This window comes from Cebus imitator, unplaced genomic scaffold, assembly GCF_001604975.1.
Source record: "Cebus imitator isolate Cc_AM_T3 unplaced genomic scaffold, Cebus_imitator-1.0 Scaffold156, whole genome shotgun sequence".
Taxonomy (NCBI): Eukaryota; Metazoa; Chordata; class Mammalia; order Primates; family Cebidae; genus Cebus; species Cebus imitator.
In genome coordinates, this window is record NW_016107471.1 from 857,032 (window position 1) to 884,857 (window position 27,826).

The window sequence follows — 27,826 nt, forward strand, 5'->3', positions numbered from 1 at the left end:
TTTTCTCTGAGAGTTGAGGTCTTGCTATGTTCCCCAACCTGGTCTAAAACTTCTGGTCTCTAGCAATCCTCTTGCTTCAGCCTCACAAAGTGCTGGGATTATAGGTGTGAGCCACTGTGCCTGGCCAAGAACTCATATTCCAAACTTGCCATAAAATATAGCTTTTGGAGGAAGTTCAATCAGTAAACAGCAGTTGCTTTTACAGATAAACTTTTATTTTATGTTAAGGAATAGTGTACTACATTAATTATTAAGTAAACTATTGGATTATTAACAATACATAAATGTGAAGATCTTCATTAGTTTTGAAAAATTGGTACATCACAACATAAACATAGACTCAAGTATAAGTTCCAGTGATGGATTAAAATTCAATAGTATATTTTCTTATTGACCATTTTTTCTATTCTTAGAAAAGGATGATGTGTGTGTATTTCAAGAAGTATCAGTATTGAACCCTGGACAATCCATGATAAAGTATTTGGAAGGGGATTTTTGTTATACAATAGAGTGTCTGGAAGAAAAAGATAACCATACAGGCTTTCACACTCTGAATTTTACACTGCTGAATTGTTCAAAAAAATGTGATGTTGTAAGTATTCTTTATAAGTCATTCTGGTGAGAGTTAATGTATTAAAAAATGACAGAACTATAGAATAAAACAGTGAATACTCCATTAATTGAAAATACACACTGTATAGTTCTTTAATAGTCTACTATTCTGTAATACATTTATAAAACATATACTTTCACTTTCCTGTGTATGACCTTGAACTTCAGGAGCCTTATTATCTACAGCTTGCCATATTGCCTTACCTGAGGTTGTTAGCTCTGCTTGATGAATTTGGCTGTCAGAACTAAAGGTTAATATCTATCTCACTTCTAATATAACCATATAAAGTCAATTATTACTGGAAGTTTCTCATATTCAGCCTTAGAAATTCTTACAGCTGTCTGGAGAGAGCTTCTAGTTATGTTTGGAAGAAATAATTCTCCCCAAGTAATTCATTAAAACTATTGATATGGTGTCGCTAATCTAATATATCATTATTATATGCAGCACCAGGTATATACTCCATCCCAAAGTGATTATGATTGTTGTGGTACCTGCAGAAATGTATCCTGTAAATTTCATATGGAAAATGGAACATCAGTCACATATGCGGTATGTTTCATGGAAAGTAACACTGTGCTATTTCTTGAAGGAGGTGTTCTTGAGTAATAAGTTCAGAAAATGTCACAGACACACACACACACACACTGCACTGCATGCAATAAACACAGTACACTTACAGCACACAAGACACAGTTACATTTGTTACATTCTAAAGTATCTGATAATTTATGTTGTAAAGAAAAATGCTTCACTTATGTCTCAAACTTATTGTATCATAGATCTTTACTCCTTTTTTTATAGATGTAAGAAATAGGCTTTGAGAAATTCTGATTGTGAAGGGAAGGAACAATTAATGTTTTTATGTGACAGCAATTTTTGCTTTCAGATAAATATTACTGTTCCTTGAATTTGAATATGTATAGATCTTTTCTAATTGAAGTTCATAGAAGACCTTAAGCTATACATAAAATTAGAATCTAGAGACAAGAAAGTAGGTTCATTAGAATTCTTTACTGATCTGTAAGATATCTTCAAGCCAAAGTTTGACTATTACTATTATTTTGTTTTGCAAATTCCAAAAATAAAATTTTATCTCTTAAAGCAAATTAACAGATGTATCAACAGATTAGGATAAATATAACCTATCACAGAGATAGAATTCTTTGAATAGACAATTGACATTTTTCTAGCCAATATATATTATGTACAAAAATACACGTGAGCACGTAGTGTCAAGGAAAAAAATATATATGTATATGTATGTAAACACATACATACGTTTTTATTATGTACAAATCAGTATTGGTTTCTTCACCCTTTCTTTTTAAAAATAAATACTTCATTTGGCTGCAAATGAAGAGTTGATTTATAAATTCAATTCATGAATTTCTCAGCTTTAACAAAATTAAATATGCAAACAAATTAGAAATACATATTTTTAAAAATGCAAAAGAAAAAAATGCCTGAATCCAATGAACTTATTATGTTTAAAAGTATCCAAGAGCAGCTGAGTGTGGTGACTCACGCCTGTAATCCCAGCACTTTGGGAGGCCGAGGTAGGTGGATCACGAGGTCAAGAAATTGAGACCATCCTGGTCCACATGGTGATACCCCATCTTTACTAAAAATACAAAAATTAGCCAGTCATGGTGGCATATGTCTGTAATCCCAGCCACTCAGGAAGATGAGGCAGGAGAATCATTTGAACCAGGGAGTCGGAGGTTGCAGTGAGCCTGAGCTGAGATCACGCCACTGTACTCCACCCTGGTGACAGAGGGAGATGCTGTCAAAAAAAAAAAAAATTATAACCAAGAGCATGTAATGTAAGGTTTCATGTCCTTAAAATGCCTTCTCCTTTCCCAAACTTTCTTCATTACTGCTTAAAATCCTTTAAGATTATGTCTACATATTGGTCTAATACCTAGGCTAACAGAAAAGCCCATGTTTTACCAGGTTAATGGTTGACGACTATTCAGAAAATGCTTACACTTCCTTTAAGTGTTTTCAAGAGTGTAGCAGTTACTGTTCATCTGAAAATAACCACAAAGTGTCAACATCCTGATTCAGAACAGGGGTAGATGTTTGAATCATGAATAGTAGTAAGGATGGAGTGACAATAAAAAGCCTTATGATTCAAAGTGTTTGCCTGTACAGAATTAAGTCAATTTGTCCAGCGGCACAGAAAGTTACTTGAGATTCAAAAAATGTAGCCTTCTTCATCAGAGCTGGCGACCTGGTCCGATGTACCAATTTATCAAAAGAATGGCCTTAATTAGTTTATGGTAAAATCTATGATAAATTGAGAAGGCCTAGAACAACATGCCGCCGACCCTGGCTAACCTTCTTAAAAAAATAGAATAAAATGAAAAAGAGACATATTTTCCATCAAATTTTCCTTTTTGCCTAAGTAATGCTGACATTAACTACTATTATTTTTTAGATGTGAGTTATAAAATAAAAATATAGATTAACAATTATTTCATTTGACTTTACTTTTCAGTAGAAATTCTGAAATCAGAAGTGAAACAGTTACTATATTTAAATATTTCTTGAAAGAATACGGATAAATTTTAAAATGTTGTAAGCTATGCACAATTAGATTCACAAACCAATAAACACTGTCATTTAAATATGTTTTTAAACTTTTTGGCAATAAGGGAGTAGCAGGAAGAATAAACACATCTCAAGAAAGGAGGCATATAATAATGTGATTTGTTGTTTTATAATTAGTGAGGAAATTTAGAGCAAGACCTTTGACACTTAGTTAAATTAGATAATTTTCTAGTAGAAACAGATACCTATTTGCTTCTTCACTCTCTATTATTTTGTTTCACATTTACCTCTCAGTTCTAGTGTGAAACCTAGCATATACAAATACACCATACATGTGTATGTATTTTTATCATTTTAGGTAAGTACACACCATACATGTATATGTATTTTTAATCATTTTAGATAAATTTAGGGTCATTTTCAGATGGAACATTTTGTGTCACAAGAAGCCTCTGCATCTTGATTTGACTTTTTATTCAGTAGAGTAGAATATATTGTACTTAAGAAATACAGCAGATTTTAATATGCTAAACAGTAACTTTCTTTTTTATTTTTAGGAAGGGAGTACCTGGCACTACAATTGCACCACATATGAATGTATTAAAACTGATGAAGGGGCAATAATTCTGAACTACACTATGGTCTGTCCCCCTTTTAATGAGACTGAATGCAAAATGGTTTGTACTTTGTTATATCTAAGAAAATTTAGTATTACATATTTTAGAAAATATACATTAATATTTTCTAGGGTCATATTTACACTGTGGATTATACATTGTGATGAATATGTTATTTTCATGACTAAATGAAAGCTCTGTTCTATTTTGTTGAGTTTGAAATTTTGAGTTATATATGGTGTTCCAGATAATTTTGACTGTCTTTGAATAGATACTTTGCAATTGTTAGGTTTTTAATGTATAGATCCAAAGATTATTGAAAAATCATTTCATCAGCAGTTTTGCCTTCCCTTTAATATGGATCAATAAGCTAAGGAATCAGAGCTTGGCCAATTTTCTTTCTTAAACAGCAAGATTTATGATGTCATTCGAGTTTAGTGCGTGCTGTCCTATATTAAGTTTGCCTTAGCTTTTCTGGTCACAGTCTACCAAAATATTTAGTATAAGTCACAATATTGCCTATTCTTAAGTTTTGCTCTATCAATTTCCCTATTCTCTCAGAGGAGAGTTTACTGGGGGAGTAGATTTGTGAACATGATATAGTTTTTAGTTTTCATGATTTTTGTAGCTTTATTTTTTTGGACAATAATAATTCCTAATAAAAGTAAGTTTTGTTCTGTCATATAGAGAAACAGTACAGCCTAGTCTTACTGAATTTTTTTTTCAGAATGTACCTTTCCAATGATGTTGGATGGCTGACTAGCTAGATATTATAATATGTACTAAAGTTGCAAAATTTTAGCTGTGGAAAAAACTTCGCCATCATCATATTTAACAGACTAATATTTATAGAGTAAATCAAATTGCACTTAGCAGGTTGCTAAAGCAATTAGCAATTCTTGTAAGAATTTAGTCTTAGACAAGTATCCTCTGAGGAAGGAAATATTTGTAAATAATAAAATATTAAAGAAAAAGATGTGCCATTTTAACATTCAGTTATATTCAGAAACTCAAGTCAAATGGAATTAGTTTAGGTTATTTCAAGAAGTCGAAAATACGTAATGGTCATTAGTTAGGAAAGCTGTTATTATTTTGTTTTAGTAAAAATATTTTGTGACATTTAAAGTGTTCTTTTACTTAAAATAATTCTTTTTCACTATTTTCCATAGTACCAATGTATAAATAATGTAATTTTAAACAAAATGTCTACTCCGGATTTTATAAACAAATAAATTATTATTAGTAATAGTTAAATTCCAATTATTTTTCTATAAAGGCTTTGTGATATTTGATAAAAGTTTTAGAAAAGTTAGTTTTCTATTATAGTATAAGAGAACACGGATGAACTCCATATTCTTTGACTTTACTCCTTTTTTCTCTTTCTAGAATGAAGGGATTGTGAAGCTTTATAATGAAGGCTGCTGCAAGATCTGTAAGTGACAGCATATTCCATGCATTTACTTCATAGATTAGTTTTAATTGCTCATAGTGATTACAGTTTTTCCTCACAAAATTCAATTCCCATGATGCAAAGAGAAAAACAAATTTTATAAAATATATTACTTAAAGGTTTTTGAATATTGTGGTTAATAATTTTGTGATTTAATCTTTAACTTCTGGTGTGTAAATAAGTGTTTTTGTTTAGATTAATTTTAATTTAAATATTTTTTTTTTATTGTGGCATATCCTGAAAGGTATTTCATTAGATTTCAATATATTTAAAATTTAAAAGTGTCTTGCGACGTATTTGTTTGAACCACGGTGAACTTACACCAACAAGTAGATTATAGTTAGAATGGCATTGTGACTCCAAAGACAACATATGGGGTGCAGTATTTTTCAAACCTGTTTGAACAAATTTATAGCTTTGTAGAATAAATTTGTGATAATATCATTTTAGTAAATTGTATTTTTATCCTTTTGATAAAAATTCCCATAATTATTTTCATAATTAAAGTTATCTGAATGCAATATATTTTTTGTTAGCTTGAATTATAAGGCCTATCTCATAGTATTTTTTTTTTTTTTTTTTTGAGACAGAGTCTCTCTCTGTCACCAGGCTGGAGTGCAGTGGTGCAATCTCGGCTTACTGCCTCTTCTGCCTCCTGGGGTCAAACAGTTCTTCTGCCTCAGCCTCCAGAGTAGCTGGAACTACAGGTGCACACCACCATACCCAGCTAATTTTTTATATTTTTAGTAGAGATGGGGTTTTACCATGTTGACCAGGATGGTATCGATCGCTTGACCTCGTGATCTGCCCGCCTTGGCCTCCCAAGGTGCTGAGATTGCAGGCGTGAGCCACCATGCCAGGCCAATTATTATTATTATTTTGAGATGGAGTCTTGCTCTATTGCCCAGGCTGGTGTGTAGTGGCACAATCTCAGCCTACTGCAACCTATGCTTCCTGGGTTCAAGGAATTTTCATGCCTCAGCCTCCTGAGTAACTGGGATAACAGGTACCACACCTGCTAATTTTCATATTTTTAGTAGACGTGGGGTTTCTGTGTTGGCCAGGATGGTCTCAAACTCCTGGCCTCAAGTGATCTGCCCGCCTAAGCCTCCCAAAGTGCTGGGATTACTATTTCATAGTACTTTTGAATACTTTTTAAAAATGAAATAGAATAGAGGGTTATCCATGAAACCATATTTGCTTTTTCTTTCTAAAGTGTTTATGAGTTTATCTCAATATAAAAATAGGAATTTTCAGAAAATTGGCATAGACAGTAATTTTAAAATTTAGAGAAGGCTTTAGGAAAGGGGGACACCAAAGTTCAATTTAATAATACCATGCTATTGGGTCGGATTCTTAGATATGAACAGGCATGCCCCCAAGGGAGACTTCTGAATTTATTTCATGAAGGACTAAATCCCATACATATGTAAGAGTAGTCTTATGTTTTTAGATCTATAGAGTCATTTTGAACCAAATATTAGAATGTATTAAAATATTAATACAATATACTGTACTATATACTGTCTATATACAATATATAATATGTAATATATTATGATGTATTCTCCCCCAAATCCAATGAAATAGGTTCTGATATTATCTTGATTTTCAGCTTAGTGGGGTTAAATAATTTGTCTAAGTCTACCTCTTATGAGTGGTAAGGCTGGAAATCTACTGCGGACCTGATTTCACATCCTGCTTCTTAACACTTCCTGGTATTCTGGAACATTACCAGGACAAGTTTTAGGAAAGGGCAGAGGATGAAGGAGGAGCTCTGCTGAAGTGGCAGGGCTAGAATGACTGAACTTTTATTTAAATAATGTGTAAAAAGCCAAATTCAGTGCACACATACACACTTACAACAAGCAAGCAAGTCCAACATAGGATGGCCTGACATCTTATTTGTTGTTGTATTAGTTTGCAGAGCTGCTGTAACAAACCAAAAAGTGGTTGGAAATAGAAATTTATTGTTTCACAGTTATGGAGATTAGAACTCCAAAACCAAGATGTCAGCAGGATTGGTTCCTTGGAGAGATTGTAAAAGAGATCTGCTCCAAACCTCTTTCCTTGGCATGTAGATAGCCGTCTTCATGCTCACATGGTGTTTTCTCTTTATTGTGTCTGCCTCCAAATTTCCCCTTTTACATGAACATCAGGACTATTGAATCAAAGTCCCCTAATGATCTCATTTTGGCTCAGTTATCCCTGCATAGATCTTGTGTCCAAATAACATCACATTCTAAGGTACACAGGCATTTTTAAAAGACATAATTCAACCCATGATAATTTTATGGCTAAGACTTTGGGGGATAGTATAATATCGCCTATATATTTTTTAATTACTAAGGCTTTAGTTAGGTATACACTGATTAAAAATGTTCTGTTCATTAGAAATAAGCAAGTTTTAGTTCATATTCTCTAAATCAAATATAAACTAAGATGTATCAAATAGTCATTGTATCAGGGACTCAAAGAATAAAATTTAGCTTTAGAATATGAGGAAATTTAAGATTTCACTTTTTTTTTTAATCTTCTTCAGAGTCTAGACTCTTCCTTAAGTAAGAGATACAGGAATAGAGTCACATGACAATGTTAAGGTCCTGGTTGCTGCATCCTGTGTTAATTATTAGAGAAGTGAGTACATTTATGTTATCTCAGGGCAGACAGGGGAACAGCTTTGTGACTAAGTCATATGAATGACCACTATTGCCTGCCACACATTGATACTCTATTAAGCACATTGTTGACAGGACCACAACTAATCCTCACAACAGTTCTGGGAGGCAGTATGTTTTCCCTACAGATGAGAACTAGAAGGTTCAGAGAGAAGCTGATCATACTAGTCAATAATAAATTTAGGCCTGTCCACTGTCTGGGCCCAGGATCTTTCAACTCTGCTAAGTTCTTTGAAGTTGCAGAATAATAACAAGCCACTTCAGTTTCTCTCATCTAACGTGAAATGACTCGTAATATAGTTCCTGCTGGCATTTTAGAAAACCCTTTTCTGCTGCCTTTGCTATCTGAAGACTAGCCTATGTTGTAGAGATTGTGGAGGTTGCATATGATCACAGGCTCTGTGTTGAATAAAATCTGTTACAATAAAGTTTTTGAGAAATTAATTAGAAATGCCTCTTGGTACCAGCTAACAATAAATTAATGCTGTCCCACTTTCATTTACTGAATGAATTAGCTTGTTGGGTTTTTATTGAGTGCCTACATCATGAAGATCTTTTTAGCCACTGGGACCATAATAGTGAATGAAGCAATATGTGCCTGGAGAATGTTCATTAACAGGAAGGGAAAGAAACAACGAACTCATAAATATATTCTAATATGTCAGGCAGTGATGAGTGGCATGAAGAAAAATAATGTAGAATGAAAGGAATGGAGACTGAGAGGAGCTGGATTGCTAACTTAAGTGGCAGCTTAGAAAATGCCTTGGTGATGAGTTGTCATTTGAGTAGGTCCTTGGGAAGCCACCCAGACGGTGAAGAGTGTTCAAAGTGGAGGAAATAGTAAAATGTGGCTATTGCACAGAAAGTAAGGGGAGGAAGGTGATAGAAAGAAGAGGGTGAGGCATGTTATAGGTCATAATAAAGATGGTTCATTTCAAAAATTATTTTAAACACATATGCCACACAGAGGTTGATGTTAGCATTATTACATGTGTGGAATATTTCTGATTTCTAATTATGATAGTTATTCTAAGACAAGAAGATAAAAAGTGGAAATCAGTAAGTGTAAAGCCAGAAAATATGACTTAAAAGGCAAAACATAAGATTTAGAAGGCAAAAGTAAATATTGCATATAAAAATGTAAGAGGGAAGTTTTAACTGTAAATATATTCATATGTTTAATTAAGAAACAATTTAACATGGGCCTTTTGATGAATAAATACATTTAATATTTTATCAGGCAAACAAGAAGAAAGAATATGCCAGAGAGTGATCATTAAATCAATCATAAGGAAACAGGACTGTATGAGCCAAAGCCCTGTAAGTGGAAAAATGTCATTTGCTGCATAAATGGTACACATCTTAAAGTATATGTGTTACAGGATGAATAAGTTGGTAAGCCAACAAAATGCCACCACCTATAATATTTAACTGAAATTATTCCTACATTCTGATATTACAATTTTCTGTTTATGAAGAAGTATAAATTATTCTTAGCATAATCAACAGTTCTGAATGATAATTGCAATCGGGACGGATAGAAATTGAATCTAAACGTATTTGACTACATGTTGTCTTCACTCTGCAATTTTACTCAGCAAAAAGAGTCCTGCTTCTAACTCTGCCTCTTTTAATATGACCTGCTCAATTCTACAGTCTACTTGAGCCGTGATATAACACAGGTTACTATAGATAACTATGTTGTGATTAACATATTCCATATATGTCCATGTGTATATATATAAATATATATGTCGAGTTATGTGTGCACATTTAACTTGGAGTTGTGTCAACACTGCTGTGTTGAGCATTGCCATGGAATATCCCTTTGACTTGTATGAATGATATTTCATTTATTGTTTTTCACAATCTTCCAACATGCAGGAGCTTGAGGGTTAGAGTGATGAAGAAGAAAGCTTTTCATCTGATTTTCTTAGTGGAATCAAATAATAACCAACACTTTTAAAAATTTAAGACTTTTTTCTCATTGTCACTTCTTACAGATAAATGTTGCATCTTGTGATGGCAAATGCCCATCAGCTACCATATATAACATCAATATTGAAAGTCACCTAAGATTCTGCAAGTGTTGTCGTGAAAATGGAATCCGAAACTTGACTGTGCCTCTGTATTGCTCAGGAAATGGCACTGAAATCATGTACACTCTCCAGGAACCCATAGACTGTACCTGCCAGTGGAATTAAACTCTTGGGTTCCAAGAACGCTATACAATGTCATAATGTCAAATAGAGTTAACTTTTATCACTATTACTTAGGCACGTGGCAGATTTATGCTGTTTAACAATACTGTATTTTTCAGACTTGGAATGTGGAAATTTAGCAATTCGTTCAAAATATACACATAGTTTCAATAACAAAATTAGATTTATTGCTTTACTCTGTTTTAGAAAATCAAATGACTCAGTTGTTCAGCTGAAATGCTGTTAGGTATTTAATTGCAACCTGGTACAGATATGGTATATTCTCATTGTTTGGAAGGTTATTTTGCAAAATTCCTTCAATTTCACTCAATAGCTCTTTTTTTCTTAATTTTCAAAGTCTGCCACAGCTATCCAGATTAAGATACCCTTTAGTCTGTACTCCTTAGTCTGGTAAATATGATTAGTTAAAATTGGCCTCTAGATAGCAATAAAAAATGATATGCCTAGAGACAGATAATAGATTATTTAAAACCTGAATGGTTATTAGGGAAGTCATTATATATTCCCCCCATTTTGCAGCTATAACAGGTAATCAGAGAAGCTGTGTGACTCATACCAATTTATTCAGTGTAATAATATAGTAAATTCATGTTAACAGTTGGATTACATTCTAGGCCTCTCTTATTCCAGTACTATGTCACTTTAAATATCCTCAACAGTGTATGGTAAGAGTATATCACAGAATACTTCATTCTTAAAGAGCTTGCATTGTATACAATTAAGCATTTTAAATTCAACATATTTGAAAAATGCCCCCCCATACACTGTTATTCTAGTAGTAAGGAAAAGGAAAATGTAGCATCATTTACTAAGTAGAGAAGAGAGATCTTGAACTTTTATTTTTTATATCATTAAAACTGCTATTAAAAGTGTTGTCAGCATTTAACATTTAGTTACTGTCTTATTAACATTTAATCTTGAAGATGTACTTGCATACTGTTGAAATTGAGTGCTATTTTGCTGTTAATGCTCCTGCTTTGCCTATGAAGAATGAAATAAATTTATCTGAATGTATTAATAACTTTAAAATGGAATGCCGCACTTGAAGGATGTCTTGAGGTCTTTGGGAATCCCCAAATTCTTTGCCACCTATAATTAAAAATTGTCCAAATTTTCTACTTGGTAGAAAGGAATGAATGCCCTACATCAAGTGAAGTCAATCATCAATAAGAGAACAGTAAAGTCGCATTGCAAAGCAGATACTGGGCCTTAAGGGTGGACTTAGGCTTGAGATACATGATGTGCTTTCACATACTAATATTTTCATTTCAAAATCATGCTTCGCCAAAATATTGCAACTTACTAAATATTTTGGATTCCTAGGGTTATTTAAATGTGTGTGAAAAAATTAACATTGCATCTGCAAATCCCAGTGTTTACTGTATATGAAATTGATTTATCTTGTATGTGCTTAATATAAATGTCCATGAAATGTTAACATTTCAATATTCTCTGATTCCTGTTAACATATATATAATTAAATGATTTTGTAAAAATATATTAATATTTAACTTAAAAGAAAATGTCATATATCTCAAATAGAAGTACCTAATGTTGTATATTGTCTATTGCCCATTTTTTATTTTCATTTTCTGTAAAGTATTTGTTAGTACATTAAAAATATTAAGTAATCTTTAAACCCATTTGTGGATAAAGGGGAAACATTCTCCTAGAACTTCATAAACATTCAGTAAATATAGCAAATATGTATTTAGGGCCTACATATGCCAGGCACTATTATAAACTCTAGGGACATAGGCAAAACTAAACAGACACAGTCCTAACCCCCATGTTACGTAGAGTCTGGTAAGACAGCAGGCCTTAAATACCCATACATATGAGAAATTACAGGAAGAGATCCCAAAACTTATTAGAATGTGGCATATGATAAAGATGGCCCTGAAATCAGCAGAGGAGTGCAAATTGGTTCTCAATAAATGGTGCTTGGATAATTGGATGGTTACTTAGACAAAGAAAATTTGAATTCATACATCCATTGGCAATAGGATAACCTCCAAATGAATCAGAGGTTTAAATGTTCAAAAACAAAAGACAACATAGGAATTATAAAAGGAAATAGGGGAGAAATTTTAGACTGGGGAGAGCCATTCTAATTGTGACTCATTATTCAGATACCCCAAACAAATGATTCATAAATTTAACAGTAAGAAAACTGAAAGCAGACAAATTCTGCTTAGAAAAAAAAAGTCAAAAAAAGGTAAAACCAAATATTTGTGGCATATCACTGACATAGTCTAATCTTCTTGTATATAAAGCGCTCCTGAAAAAAAATCACAAAAGGAAAAAAATTACCAACCTAATTGAAAAAATGAGCCATAGATATAAACTGATAGTTGAAAGAAAAAGAAGTTAGACTAGTGGATTCTTTAACAAAAAAGATAACTGAGCACACTTTTAATTAATAAAATATTTCACATTCAATAGACACCAAAATTCAATTTCTCACTTACCAGACTGGTAAAAATTCTGATGTTTAATGATATTTTTATTTTTTAAGGCTCTGGGAAGATAGGCATTCTTTTTTTTTTTTAATTGCAAGATAGGCATTCTTACATATCCTTGATGATAACACAAAATTGTAGAAATCCTAGGGAAAACCGAGCAATGCTTTTTGGTTTGACCAAACTCTCTAGAATATATATCCTAAACAAACACCTCTGTACAAATACAAAATTGTATTTGTGAAGGTTATTAATTACAGCATTGTTTGTAATAGAAAAGAGCCAACAATAGTTGAATAAGTTATGTTAATCCACATATCTAATACTATACATCTGTGAAGAAAGAATGAAAAAGAAATGTATATTTCGTGTGGGATGATTTCTAAAACATATTCTTAAATTGAATAAAGTATTGAAACCTAGAACAGCATATTAAAATGCTAGGTGTTATAAATTAAAAAGGGCTCAAATAAGAAAATATAATCATTTTTACATAGGAAGTAAACAATGAGCTAATAAAATGGCACAAACCAGTGGTGGAGGTGGATCAGGGTAGATGAAGATTGGGATGGAAATGAGACTTTTCCATGTATATCTTAATATACATTTTGATTTTTGAATTATGAGTGTATTGCATTTCAAATATTTAAATTAGATATAAACATATACTAATATAAATAAATGAACACTTCCAAGTCATGAGACATGCTACAAGGGAAGAGTAGAGGTTGCTGTAACAGTGACATAGCAAAATCTAATTTGGGTTGGTGTAGAGAGCCGGAGTAGCCCAACCCCTCTAGCGGGGTCAGCAGCAAGGCTGCTGTGAACTTTGGGTGAACTCCAGAGAAGTGAAACCATAATAGGGGAATGTGTATGTCTTGGAGAAGAGCAGTTGGGCCTAGCAAAAGATAACCAGCTTTCACTGACCTTGCTGCAAGATAGTTGTTAGCTGAGGTATGTTATCTGAAATATGAGAATTATAACCACAGGCTGTTCTGGGTAACTGCACCCTCCCTCTGCTATGTGCTTTGTGAACACATAAAATAAAGTACTCTGAGGCAGGACAGAGCCAAAGAGACTGACACCATCAGCTTTTTGGACCGCCTGGCCCACCTTTATATGTCTGTCTGTATATCTTTCTTTATCCCCTGCTGTTCCCTCTTATGTCTTTGAACGCTTATGCAGTGTGGGATGCAGCACACGCCAGAGATTGGGTGAAAAGTAAAGGGAGGCCTCTGAGAAATTGATGTGTAAGTTGAGACCCGAAGGACAAGTGTGAATCAACCAATAAAGCATTTCCAAGAGAAGAGAACAGCATATATTAAGGTATTTTGAGAAGAAAGGACAAAGGCTGATCAGGGAAATGATTGACAGAATTTTGTTTGTTTGTTTTGAGTAATGGGGAGTGTGATACAGAATGAGGCTGGTGAGATGAACTGGGAAGCCAAGCAATAAACAAAAAGGCTGATATGATGCTATTGCTATAGAATAGGTGAGAAATGGCAGTGGCAGTGCAGATGGGAGAAATGTACTATACAAGATATATTTCAGAGGGAGAAGAGTACTATATAAGATGTAAGTCAAGGACTTGGTAATCGTTATGATACAGAAAAGTGTTTTGAGAATGTTTCTGAGTTTGATCAGCAGCTGAATGAATAAACCTTGAACAGAAAGGTGAATTTTAGGGGTGGGATGGGGAACATTTAGAATCCAATTCTGAGCATGTTGACATGGCTGATTAGACAACTGAGTGCCGTTATCAGAACATGGCTATTTCTATTGGTTTGGTGCTCAAGAAACATCTTTGTTGAAGTATTTTTAGGATTTGTTAACATATAAATTGTATGAAACTATGAGAATAGACAAAGTTAGCTAGGGCAAGAGTATACAGTGAGAGGAAAACATGATTTAACATTGAGTCTTGAAGACCTCTTACATCTAAGGACTCATATAGAAAAAGAATGGCCAGAGAAAAGGACTGAGAAAGAATGGCCATAGATGTTGAAGTAAAGTCTGGAACCTTGATGGAAGTCATAGAGCCAAGGGAGTATAGGGCTATACAATGGACTGTAGTTACAGCCTGTCAAATGATGAGTCACTGAATTTATGAATGAATTGGTGTTTCTTATGGACAATAGCATAGTGAAGTGTGTTGAAAGGGGATTGCCAGGTGATAAATTGTTCTTGATACATGCACCCCTCCACTTCTGCTCATGCAGAGATTGGCTCATGCTCATGTTTCTGCAGTTGGTGGTGCTGGATCCGCTTCTGCTTCCACCTTCATGGAAGATTCTTCCCACCAGACTGTGGACACAGGAATAGCACTGCACATGTGTAGCTGACCCGGTCCCCACCATGGGCCTCTTCACCTTCCTCTGATCACTGCTCACTCTACTTCTGTGGAGGAAGGACTCCATCCCTGCCTAGTGTCTGCCATGGGAGCTCTGGCTTCCACCACCACTTCTGGAAAAACTCATGTGCCCTCATGAATGCCTTGATGAGCTGGATAATGGAGCTGGAAAGAGCAGGAGTTAATACCCTATGGGGTGAACTCTGACCGACGCTTGACAGGCCCAGAAGTCAGCCAGTGAATTGCTCACCATCGTTCCTCACTCCCAGCAATCTTTCCAAGATGTAGGAGTTCCATTTGGCCTTTCCAGGTACGTCTGTGTGATTGTGGCCTGCTGTCTAACAATCTGCCTTGTACTTGCTTTTGATCCTCTCCTCTCTCATCTCACTTTCCTTAAGTTACTTCCTCCCAGTCTTCCCCAGCTCAGGCTCTATTTCAACCTCTATAGCCATTCTTTCCCAGTTTTCCTGGCCATTCACAGCTCTTAACACTGCATGTGTGTGTGTTGTGTGTACATATACATACGTATGTGCTTCCTGATAGGCTCAGAAATAAACATTTAAACTACAAGATGCAAATGTTTGCTTATTAAATCAATAAAGACTTTTAACTGTATGCTCTGTCATGTTGGGAGGGAGAATAGTAAAAAACAGACTCTCGTGTATTGATTGTAGAAAGTAAAAACAAAATAGTCACACAAATAATTTATTTTGAATATTTGGTTATTTATTTTTTCCTTTCTCTCTGCCTCTCCTGATCTTAAACATATATTTCTGTAATTTTTAAATTTGTAAAAATTCTTATATTCTTGTGCACTTTTCTGCAGCAGAAATTTTATATGCTATATAGTAATCCATTAAGTGAATATCACAATTGATTTAGCCAGTCTATTAATGGATATTTGATTTGTTTCTATTTTTTCATTTTATAAATCCTTAAGTGTGAAGTGGAATTGAAGGATCAAATGGTATCAACATGTGAAGAATTTCTTTTCCTGTTGCCAAATTTGTCTTCCATAACTGGTGAATCAACTTTTGCTCCCACAAACACTATTTATGAGTTTGTTTCCTTTATCCCTTATCATCATCAATATTATATTGTAACAGAAGAACTCACTGATGTGATAAGCAAAAAATGTCAGCTCATATGATATTAGTATATGTATCTGAGCTTGCCATTGAATTGAAACCTTTTTACATACTTACTGTAGTTGTTCTTTTGTCTATTTTTCCTTTGTGTATTTTCTTACTTGGTAATTTTAAGCTATGCCCTAGAAGAACAAACAATTTTGGAAACTTTAACTTACCTAACACTACCTTTTAAAGGCTATATTACAATGAATATAACCTAGGAATTTTGATTCCATTTTTAAAAGTTGAATTATTAACAAAATAAAACCTGTCATTCATGTTAGTTTTAAGAGGTGAATCCAAATTAATTACTAATTTATCAATTCAATGAAGCTTAAAAGTAGAAGAGAAAGGCAGTCTCTTGAGTTGCTATGCCTAACAGGAGAAAAGAGGCTCTTAATAGGAACTGTAAGGTTTTTGAGGGGTTTTTTTTAGACAATCACCATGTTAAGTTTTATGCTTAATGTTCACATTACACAGAAAATAACACTAAATATTTGAAATCCAGGTATATCAATTAATTAAAATTGATACATTGTGAAGGTTTGTGGTTATGATATTGTAGACCAAAAACAGCAAAACTCTGTGAAGTGTTTAAAGAGGCTTATTCTGTTTATCTTGAGCCAATTGACTATGGCCCAAAGAATAGTCTCTAGAGGCCCTAAGAAAGTGTGCCTAACATAGGTTACAGTTTGATTTGATACCTTTTAGGGAGACACAAGCAAAGACATAAATTAATACATGGGACATATACATTGGTCGGGCCTAAAGAAGCGGGATATATTGTATGTGTGGGTCTTACAAATCGCAGGTAGATTCAAAGATTTTCTGATTGGCAGTTGGTTGAAAGAGCTAAGTTCTGTCTAAAGACTTGAAGTCAGTAGAAAGAAATGCTTGAGTTAAAATAATGGCAGTTGTAGAGAACAAGTCCTTGTTATGTAGATGAAGCCTCCAGGTTATAGCTTTCAGAGACAGTAGATAATTGTCTTCTTTCAGACCTTAAAAAAAGTGTCAGGGCCAGGTGTGGTGGCTCATGCCTGTAATCCCAGCACTTTGGGAGGCCAAGGCGGTTGGATAGCAAGGTTAAGAGATTGAGACCATCCTGGCCAACATGGTGAAACCCTGTCTCTACTAAAAATACATAAATTAGCTGGGCATGGTGGTGCATGCCTGGAATCCAAGCTACTCAGGAGGCTGAGGCAGTATAATCGCTTGAACGCGGGAGGCAGAGGTTGCAGTGAGCTCAGATTGTGCCACCCGCTGTACTAGCCTGGGCAACAGAACGAAGCACCATCTTTAAAAAAAATATTAGACTCTCATTTAATCTCTCCTAGATCTGGGAAAGACATAGAAAGAGGAGGTTCTCTACAGATGCAAATTTACCCCACAAGAGAAGACTTTGCAGGACCATTTTACAATATGTCAAAGACATATTTTGGGGTAAGATTTACTTTTATTTCCTTTAGGGTACGCTATCTGTCATGTTGATGCTATACCAGACTACGATTAGAATTTGGTATCTTATTGCCACACAGAGTCTGTTTTGTCAGTCTTATGGTCTTCATCTCAATGTTAATGCTGGTCAGTTGTACCTAAAGTCCAAAAGGCAGGAGGTATAATGAGACTTGCATGACCTCCTTTCACACTGCGGCCAGGAATTCAGTTTTTTAGGTTTCTCTGCGGTCCTCTTTGCCCAGAGGGGACCTGTTCAGTTGTTTTAGGGGTGCCTTAGGATTTTATTGTTGTTATACAACATATAGACTCAGATAATTTCAAAATATAGAATAAGTATCATTGACCAAATTCAAGTGGGTTAGGATTTATATTTGTGCTAATATTCCCAGACAGGATTGCTGTGAATGGTTTTACAGTTTGGGCATTGTATAAAAGTGCTTATCTTACAGAAGAAAGGTAGTGCTGAATTATAGATCAGTCTCCTCAAATCAAGACATGTGCCTTGACAAGGGGCTGTTTCTACCCAGGGGAAGGAAAGCCTTTTTTTCTTTGCATAAAGATGAAGTCATGGTCCTCTTGTTTGGAGCTACATCTTCCCAGAGGGAGGAGGCTGTTTTTTATAATTTCTGCAGTTAGAAGCAGGAGGCTTTTCCTGTCACCCACCAGACACTATGCGTTTTCCTAAGATATCTGCCATGAGAAGGCACCATGTGGTAATTCGTACAAAAGTTAGCTACTGTTGTGTTACTAGCCTTCATAGTTTTCTAATAAAGTCTTATAAATGGCTGTAGCTCTTGGAATCTTGTCTTTTCATTGCATCTTTGTGGGGGGAAGAAATTTCTCAGAATTTATTCATTAACAGCTGCTAATGAGAAAGTTTTAAATGTCTAGCTAAAGATAAAATTTTATTATTATATTACAAAAAAAGTCATCTATTTAAAAAATACAGCATTTACAGAAATTTAGGGATAGATAAAAGTATAGAAGACTATGGTTTTTTATTAAAGAATATGTAATTTAAATTTTTCTGCCTTTATAACCATATGTATTTTATATCCATATTTAATTATATGTCTATATTAATATTTTCTATTAAAAGCCATATAGGCATGCACATAAACACACAAACACATAAATAGGATTAGTATTTTTTGTAACCCAGCCTAATAGTTCTATGTGTGAATTAGCTATAACCCTTACTGTCAGGCTACTGTCACCATTTCTAAATTGTTATGTTTGTTTTGTTTTTTGGTTGCTTGATATGTAACATCAAGTGATTTTTCTCTGGAAGGGCACATGGATTGTATATTCTAAGGTTTTATTCATAGTATAGCATGACAGCTAAGGTCTGAGGTTCTCAGATCAAATAGGTACAACATCAAATCTTTATAAAGTTATTTGTGACTAAATAAATTGAACAATTTTACACTTCATATTTTTTCAAATGTTCTATAGAAATAGTGTCAGGCTAATGAGAATAACATATGTAAAGCACTTAGTAGAACTTTAAGCACATAGAAAGAACTTGATATGTATATATATTTTTATTATATATATATATATTAACTGGTTATAAAAATTTCAGGTCATAGTTACTTTCAAAAAAGTAGACATTGCTTCACTGTGTTTGGGCATTTAGTATTGCAAAATAAAAGTCTGGTTCTAGCTGATATTTGGTTCCATTATAGATATTTTACTTTGTCTCCTAAATTGTTGCTTATTGAAAATTTCTTTCAAGGTTTGAATTCAACGATATTGTGAAAATATGTATGGTTATAGTTCTCTATCCATTGATATTCCTTAAGACATTTGAAATATTTCAATCTTCACGCAGTCTTTTTCTAAATACATAAAATGTATTATATTACTAGTATGTTTTATTTGATATGCTTTCATTTCAGTTAATCTCATTTTATATTCAGGAATATTATATGTATGTTGTTTATCTTTCATACCTTTGACATTTTCTCATATTTCACCTGTCTTTTTGTTCTGTATAATTACAGAGGTTTTCAAGTTTTCCTTCCATAATACCAATTCATATTTACTCTACTTCAGTTAGTGTCGATTATAATTCTGTGAATGCAGAATTTTTAGTTTACTTGCATTAATTTTTTATCTGATGTCATTTTTATATCATCGAATTTTGTAACCTCAGGTTGTTTTATATCTATACCAAACTGCTGTTTCCTCTAAATATTTTTCTACATGTCTTTTGCACCGTGTAGAGAAAACCAAACTCTCCTGTATTTTGTTCCCAAATTTTCCAACATGGTGCTTATATTAATTTGTCTGTTATTCCTCTGAAGTTTTAGGATGCTATTCTCTTTCCTTTTCTTTGCAGTCATATTCCATAGGTTATATGGCTTATTTTCATGTCATTTTGACTGTTTATTAATGATTAGGGTATATGGGTTACCCTTGGTTATACTCTATTACCACTTGAGAAATTTCGAATTTTATTCTCACATCTCAAAGTATAGGGCAGGATGATAAAGTTGATTTCTATTTCGTTTCCATACTTTAGCTAGCATTTCTCTTTTATACAGAGGTGGCCACTTTTCCAAACTCTATTCATGCTTCTCCAATATCCTGATTTGTCAAAATATAGAGAAAGTTCCAGTTTCCATTATGTACAACTACTGTTTTTGGTTGTTGTTATTCCTGATTCTTTCTAATCTACGTTTGTCTCATGGTCACCAACTAATAAAATATAGTGGGCTAGAATCTGTTGTTTTCTGGGAACTGTTATCTCTGAATAAAAATAGAAAGCCAGGGAGATTGTTGGAGTGAGAGAAACTTTAGCTACTTTTAGACATATAGTTGTATAACAATGTGGTCCCTGATCAGTTTCTGGTAGGTATAGATCTCAAAACTCTGAGTTCAAGAATTGGAAATGTAAGGTATGTTAGCTATCTCCTTTCACTTTTGTTGGTTGACTTTTTTTCTATTTTACAGATTTTCTTCTGAACTCAATTTTATTCTGTTGCACAATTTTAGTTGTGATTTTGTTTTTTTTTCTATTTTTCTTTTTCTTCAATGTTTAGAGAAACATTAGTCAGGTATACATTAAGGAGTACTGTCATGCATACTTGAAGACATATCTGAACATTTTTCTGATATCAAAAAGTTGGAAACAACTTAAATATTCCATAATTCTATTTTTGGGTTATTGTTATATAAATTGTGACATTTATAACTTGGATTATTATACCTAATTCAAAATCATATTTTAAAAAATTCTTTACTGACACAAAATGTTTTATGAAAAAACAAGATATATAATTTAATTATTCCAGTCTTGTTAAAAATAAGATATGTATACATTACACAGAAAATATCTTGGGAAGAAATACATGAATATGTTCAATATTGGCTATCTTGGGCTGGTGGTATTTTGGGTGAATTTCTATATTTTTTACTTGTATATATTCAAAATTCTCTTCAATAAGCAAGTGTTTATCTTGAATCTAAGAAAATTAGATTTTGTTTTGTTTTGTTTTATTTGTAAAGAGATAGTGAGGTTCTTAGAAAATAGTGATTTTGGCCGAAGGTTAAAAAACCAAAATTACTTCAAGGCATACATTTTACTATTTAAGCAATACATAAACAATTTTGATTAAAAAAAGTTTTAGTATTAGCCATTTTGAGTAATACCAACTTCAAACAAGTATTTCTAACATTTTTCAGAAGAGAAAAAAATATTGGCTAGCTTGAGCAGAGGAGGCTAAATTGTAATTTATGTGAAATTTGTAACTCATATTTGAAGATAATAATGTTTGTATTTAAAAGAGAAACTCCCACTTCCCCTTTAAAATCTGCCAAGATCATAATTGTTTTGCTTGATTTAAGAATAAGAAAATATTGGAAAAGGTCACTGTTTATATCTGTCATGGCATAAATCTGAGCATATTCAGCAACTTGATTTTGGCTAAAATAACATGCATGGTCTGCACATCTATGTGGCATACCAAGCTGAAATAGAACATTGTGCTTTCTCCTCATCTGTGATGAACATTTGTTTTTTAGTTCTTTATTTTCAGGAGAAGAGCTCTATGATTTGTAATTAATATAGTATACTTTTTTGCACTCCAAGTCTTATCACTTGTTTTATTTTAGAACAGCACAAATTTTGAAAATCAGATATCAATGTTGTACAAAAGATCCATACAATTGTGCAAAGGAGTCTTAAGGAAATAAGCTGACCTATAATATTAGGATAATAAATGTGTAGTCAAATGCATGAGAATTATTTGATATTAAAATTAGTATATTAAAATCTATATCTATATCTATGTACAATATATATATTTTTTGAGACAAGGTCTTGTATTGTCACTCAGGTTGGAGTTCAGCCTGCATGGCCCACTGCAGCCTTGACCTCTCAGGTTCAAGCAATCCTCCCAACTCAGCCTCCTGAGCAACTGGAACCACAGGCACATGCTACCATGTCCAGCTAATTTTTTTGTAGAGATGAGGTTTTGCTATATTTCCCAGACTGGTCTCAAACTCCTGGGCTTAAGTGATCTGCCCACCTCAGGCTCCCAAAGTTTTGGGACTACAGGTGTGAGCCACCATGCCTGACAAAATCAACAATTAGGAAATTATTTCTAACTGTAGAATGAGTACATAGGCTATATACATATAAAAGTGTTATGCTAAAAGTAGTGCCAGAATACATCTAGTTATAGTTGTATTCATTTCCTTGCTCCAACAGCAGCTGGTTTAATTATATCAAAGAAGAGGAAATTAATTACTTAATCAGTAGGGAGAGATTCTATTGCTTTTCATGTGTTTAGTGGTAAGGAGACCAGTCTCTAGAAGTAGCCTGAGTTCAAATCCCTATGATGTCATATTTACTTACCCATGGGAGGTACGTAGTAGTTGTAGCATGAATTCACTCCAAGAGATGTCCTTCAAAGAATTTGAGATAAATATTTCCTTCTAACAATAACCAAACTTAAGATAGGCAGGAGAGAATGAAATGTGGGGACTTGCATGCATTAATCTCTGTTTCTATTGCTCTGCCAGTTTCGTTTTTTCCCACTGCATTGCGGGCTGCTCCATGGGCAACTGCAACTTTGCACCTTTGAGGCAACAACCTTCATGCATTTGCCAACAAAAAGAAGAGAACATCTATCTCTGTGCTCTATTTCAAAAAATCCAGTGCAATGACTGGCCAATCACAGTAACTGTTAGTGTGTATTAGTTTTTCATTGCTGTAAAACCAATTACCACACATTTAGTTGCTTAAAACAAAACACATTGATGATCTCAGTTTCTGGGGCTTAGGAGTTTGAATGTAAGTTAGCTGGGTTCTCTACTCATGGTCTGTCTTACAGGCTGAAACTGAGTTGTTGGCTCGTTCTGTAGTTTCATCTGAGGTTTGGAATCTTCCTCTTCCAGGCTCATTCATGTTGTTGGCAGAATTAAGTTCCTTGTGAATGCAGGCGTGAGATCCCCATTTTTTTGTGGTGGCTGTCAGCTGGGGCACACTCTCAGCTACTGGAGGCCATGCTCATGTGCTAACCACTTGGCCCTCTGACATCTTGGCAACTGACTTCTCCAAAGCCAGCAGAAAAACCCCTCTTTTGTTCTACTGCAATGAAGTCTTATATAACGTAACATAATCATGGAAGTGACTATTCCATTAAATTCATTGGTCTCACCCACCCTCACAGGAAAAGAATGATATAGAGTGTGAGTACCAGAGGGTGGGAATCTTAGGTGTTATCCTAGATTTTTGCTTATCATAGGGGCTAAAGATTTGCCCTTGGACAAGTCAGAGCCATTGCCCATTCCTGTAACCTCACAGAGCTCACTTATCCTCTACTCTTCTCTTCTTTTTCTCTGACATTTCAAAGTGTAAGGATAATGGATCTTCTCCCCTGGATATAAAGCCTTTGCAGTCAGGGTTTTGCTGTTTTTCCTTCCATGTTCCTGCATTCAAGATACTTTCTTCATCAGAATTTCTCAGTGTTGCTGAACTGAATTCATTAATTACACATGTTAAATATGCTGATAATCACTTCCAGAAATAAATTCCCACCTGTCCTGGAATATGCCTTGAAAAAATCTATCGGGAAAGCTATAAATGGACCAGGGCTCTGAATTACTTCACAAGCACCAACTTAGACATAAAAAACTCTTTTTGTTTAGTCCCAATTTTTAACATGATATTTGAATTTTAACTTACAACAATGAATATAGAAAAGTCTGAATATTTATCTTGGATTTTGAAGTAAAGCCACTTTATTAAATATACCATATTCACTCAAAGTAAATTACTGTGGATTAATTTGGTTGATTGAATATCTTTTCATAAAAGATCTGTTGCAATAACTATTTTTATACTGTGTAAATGAATATGCTAGAAAAATAATACCATAAATTTTTAGGAAATTTTACATTGTAGAAAAGGCGAAGCCTAGTTATAGAACTAAAATAAATAAATAAACCTTTTGGCTTCCTGTTTAGGAAACCAAATACTGATGAATAATGCTGCTAACCCATCTTTCATTTTCATGCCACCAAATTAAAGCTTATGAATTTTATAGCAACAATGGCTTTTCCTTAAATAGTGATAGAAATCTGGCTAATTTTGAAATGTATTACAGATTATGGAAGTGTTATTTTTGTGACAAATTTTTGAGTAAAATGTTTTCTTTAAAGGAGGACAGTAAAAAAGACTTGCAAGAACAGGAAGTACAATGAGACCAGGAAAGACAAAAAGCTGTACCATTGCTTTTTTCCAGGTTTAAAGAAGGATGTTTTAATGCTAGTCTTCAATTCTCAAGTATGATTTCATTTTAACCTTACAAAAGTTCAGTTTTCCACACTCCAGAATGTGATGGATCTTGGCTTCTCTAAAGAGTAAAGCATCAAGAAAGAAAAATCCTTATGGATATTGCCAAGAATTCTGAAAAGGACTCTGTGTTCAAAGCAAAACCATGCTTGATAATGTCAGGTTACAGTAATCTTGTAAATCATGGATGATTTTTTTCACAGTGATATGACTTATGTTAAAGTTTATATTTGCTTTTCCAAAAACATTTTAAATATTTTGCAGAGGTTTAAGTCTCAATGGCACCTGAAAACAAGAAGATAGACAGCTTTATAATATATCTTCATCAAGTATTCTAGAAACATTCATTAAGTGCCTACTATGTAAGATATTGATTAGGCTCTATGAGTAATAGGAAGATCAGTAGGATACAAGTCTTCCCTTCAGGAAGTGTACTGCCTGGTAGGGATAATAAGATACATACAAATAATTATATACAATGTAGGATTTCATGAGTGACAATGAGAGGCACTAAATGCCACAGAAGCACAGAAGAAGGGGTTATGAACTAAGAGATTCCTAGTAAAGGTTTCAGGAAAAAGATGAAATAGAAGTGAAACTTCTATTCCAGCATCTCAAGCATTTACCCTCTGTGTTACAATCCAGTTATACTCTTTTAGTTATTTAAAAATGTACAGTTAAATTATTATTGACTGTAGTCACCCTGTTGTGCTGTCAAATCCCAGATCTTATTCATTCTTTCTATTTTTTGTACCCATTAATCATCCCCAGTTCCCTCCATCCTCTCCACTACCCTTCCCAGCCTCTGATAACGACCCTTCTACTCTCTATTTCCATGAGTTTAAATGTTTTGATTTTTCGATCCTACAAATAAGTGAGAACATGCAGTTTTTCTTTTTGTCCCTGGCTTATTTCACTTAATGTAATGACCTCCAGTGCCATCCATGCTGTTGCAAATGACAGGATTTTATTCTTTGTATGGCTGGATAGTACTCCATGTAACATTTTCTTTATCCATTCATCTGTTGATAGACACTTGGGTTGCTTTCTTTTTATTTTTTATTGCATTTTAGGTTTTGGGGTACATGTGAAGAACATGCAAGATTGTTGCATAGGTACACACATGGCAACGTGATTTGCTGCCTTCCTCCCCTTCACCTATATCTGGCATTTGCTTTCAAATCTTTTGAATGGTGTTACAGTAAACATAGGAATGCAAATATCTCTTTTCTTTCTTTTGGGTATATACTTAGGAGTGGGATTGCTGGATCATATGGTAGCTCTATTTTTACCTTTTGAGGAACCTCCAAACTGTTCTCCATTGTGGTTGTACTAATTTACATTCCCACCAACCGTCTACAAGCTTTTCCTATATTCACCACATTCCTGCCAACATTTGCCGTTTGAATAAAAGCCATTTCAACTGGGGTGAGATACTAACTCATGGTGGTTTTTATTTGGATTTCTCTGATCAGTGACATTGAGCACCTTTTTGTGTGACTTTTTGCCATTTGTAGATCTTCTTTTGAGAAATGTCTATTCAGACTTTTTTGTCCATTTTCAAATCAGATTATTTGTTTTTTATCCTAAAGAGATGTTTGAGCTCCTTATATATTCCGGTCACTTTAATCCCTTGTTAGATGGATAGTTTGCATATATTTTCTCCCATTGTGTGGGTTAACTCTTCATTTTGTTAATTATTTCCTTTGCTGTGCAGAACTTTTTTAACTTGATGTGATCCTATTTGTCCATTTTTACTTTAGTTTCTCTGCTTGTGGGATACATAAGAAATCTTTTCCCAGTCCAATGTCTGAGTTTCTCCAATGTTTTCTTTGAGTATTTTCATAGTTTGAGATCTTAGTTTTAAGTCTTTAATCCATTTTTATTAGATTATTTTACATGGTGAGAACTAGGGGTCTAGTTTCATTCTTTTGCCTATGGACATTCAGTTTCCCTAGCACCAGTTGCTGAAGAGATTATCCTTTCCCCAGTGTGTGTTCCTGGCACCTTAGTCAAAAATGAGTTCACTATAGATGTATGGATTTGTTTCTGGGTTCTCTCTTCTGTTCCATTTGGTCTATGTGTCTGTTTTTATGTTAATACCATGCTGTTTTGGTTACCATAGCTCTGTGGTATAATTTGAAGTCAATTAATATGACTCCTCTGATTTTGTTCTGTTTGCTCAGGATAGCTTTGGCTATTCTGGGTCTTTTGTGGTGCTGTACAAATGTTGGGTTTTTTTTTTTTCAACCTTTGTGAAGAATATTATTGTTATTTTGATAGAGAGTGCATTAAATTTGTAGATTGCTTTGGGTAGTATGAACTTTTTAACAATATTGATTCTTCGCATTCATGAACATGGAATATCTTTCCATTTTTTTGGTGTCTTCTTTTTTCATCAGTGCTATATATTTATGTATTTTTTCATTAATGCTCTTTTTTTCATTAACGTTTTCATTGTAGAGTTCCTTCACTTCTTTGGTTAATTCCTAGGTATTTAATATTAATTGTAGCATTTGTATATCAGATTACCTTCTTAATTTCTTTTTCAGATTGTTTGCTGTTGGCATATAGAAATGCTACTGATTTTTGTATTTTGATTTTGTGTCTTGCAACTTTACTGAATTTGTTTATCAGTTCAAATAGATTTTTTGGTGGAGTCTTTAGGTGTTTACAAATATAAGACCAAGTCATCTGCAAATAAGGATAATTTGACTTTTTCCATTCCAATTTCGATGGCTTTTATTTCTTTCTCTTGTTGCACTAGCTAAGACTTCCAGTACTATGTTCAGTAACAGTGGTAAAGTGGACATCCTTGTTGTGTTCTGGATCTTAGAGGGAAGGCTTTCTATTTCTCCCAATTCTGTATGATACCAACTGTGTGTCTGTCGTATATGGCTTTTTATTATGTTGAAGTATGTTCCTTCTATCTCTGGTTTATTGAGGGTTTTTATCATAAAGAGATGTTAACTTTTATCATTGGTTTTTCAGTATCAATTAAAATGATCCTATGGTTTTTGTCTTTCATTCTGTTGATATGATGTATCACACTGATTGATTTGCATATGTTGTACCATCATCCTTGGGATAAATCCCTCTTGTTCATGATGAATAATCATTTTAATGTGTTGTTGAATTCAGTTTGCTAGTATTTTGTTGAGGATTTTTGCATCAGTGTTTATCAGGGATATTGACTGATAGTTTTCTTTTTTCTTTTCTTTTTCATTTTTATTTTTATGTTTTTCAAGACAGAGTCTTGCTGTTTCCCAGGCTGGAATAGTGGTGCAATCTCAGCTTACTGCAACCTCTGCCTCCTGGGTTCAAATAATTCTACTGCATCAGCCTCCCTAGTAGCTGGGATTACAGATGCACACCACCACACCTGGCTAATTTTTGTATTTTTAGTAGAGATGGTATTTCCCCATGTTGGCCACGCTGGTCTCAAACTCCTGACCTCGAGTGATCCACCTGCCTTGGCCTCTCAAAGT

General features: G+C 33.9%; 1 protein-coding gene across 1 annotated transcript in view; it reads left to right on the top strand.

Moving 5' to 3' along the window:
- The window catches only part of OTOGL (otogelin like), a 202,897-nt gene extending 191,875 nt beyond the window's left edge, over nucleotides 1-11,022 (top strand). The window contains exons 55-60 of the mRNA XM_017543473.2: nucleotides 414-592; nucleotides 1,061-1,165; nucleotides 3,727-3,846; nucleotides 5,173-5,218; nucleotides 9,155-9,234; nucleotides 9,918-11,022. Of these exons, the coding sequence (XP_017398962.1) occupies nucleotides 414-592; nucleotides 1,061-1,165; nucleotides 3,727-3,846; nucleotides 5,173-5,218; nucleotides 9,155-9,234; nucleotides 9,918-10,118 (731 nt within the window). The 3' untranslated portion in view covers nucleotides 10,119-11,022. The remainder of the gene's footprint in view (nucleotides 1-413; nucleotides 593-1,060; nucleotides 1,166-3,726; nucleotides 3,847-5,172; nucleotides 5,219-9,154; nucleotides 9,235-9,917) is intronic.
- The last annotated feature ends 16,804 nt before the right edge of the window (nucleotides 11,023-27,826 follow it).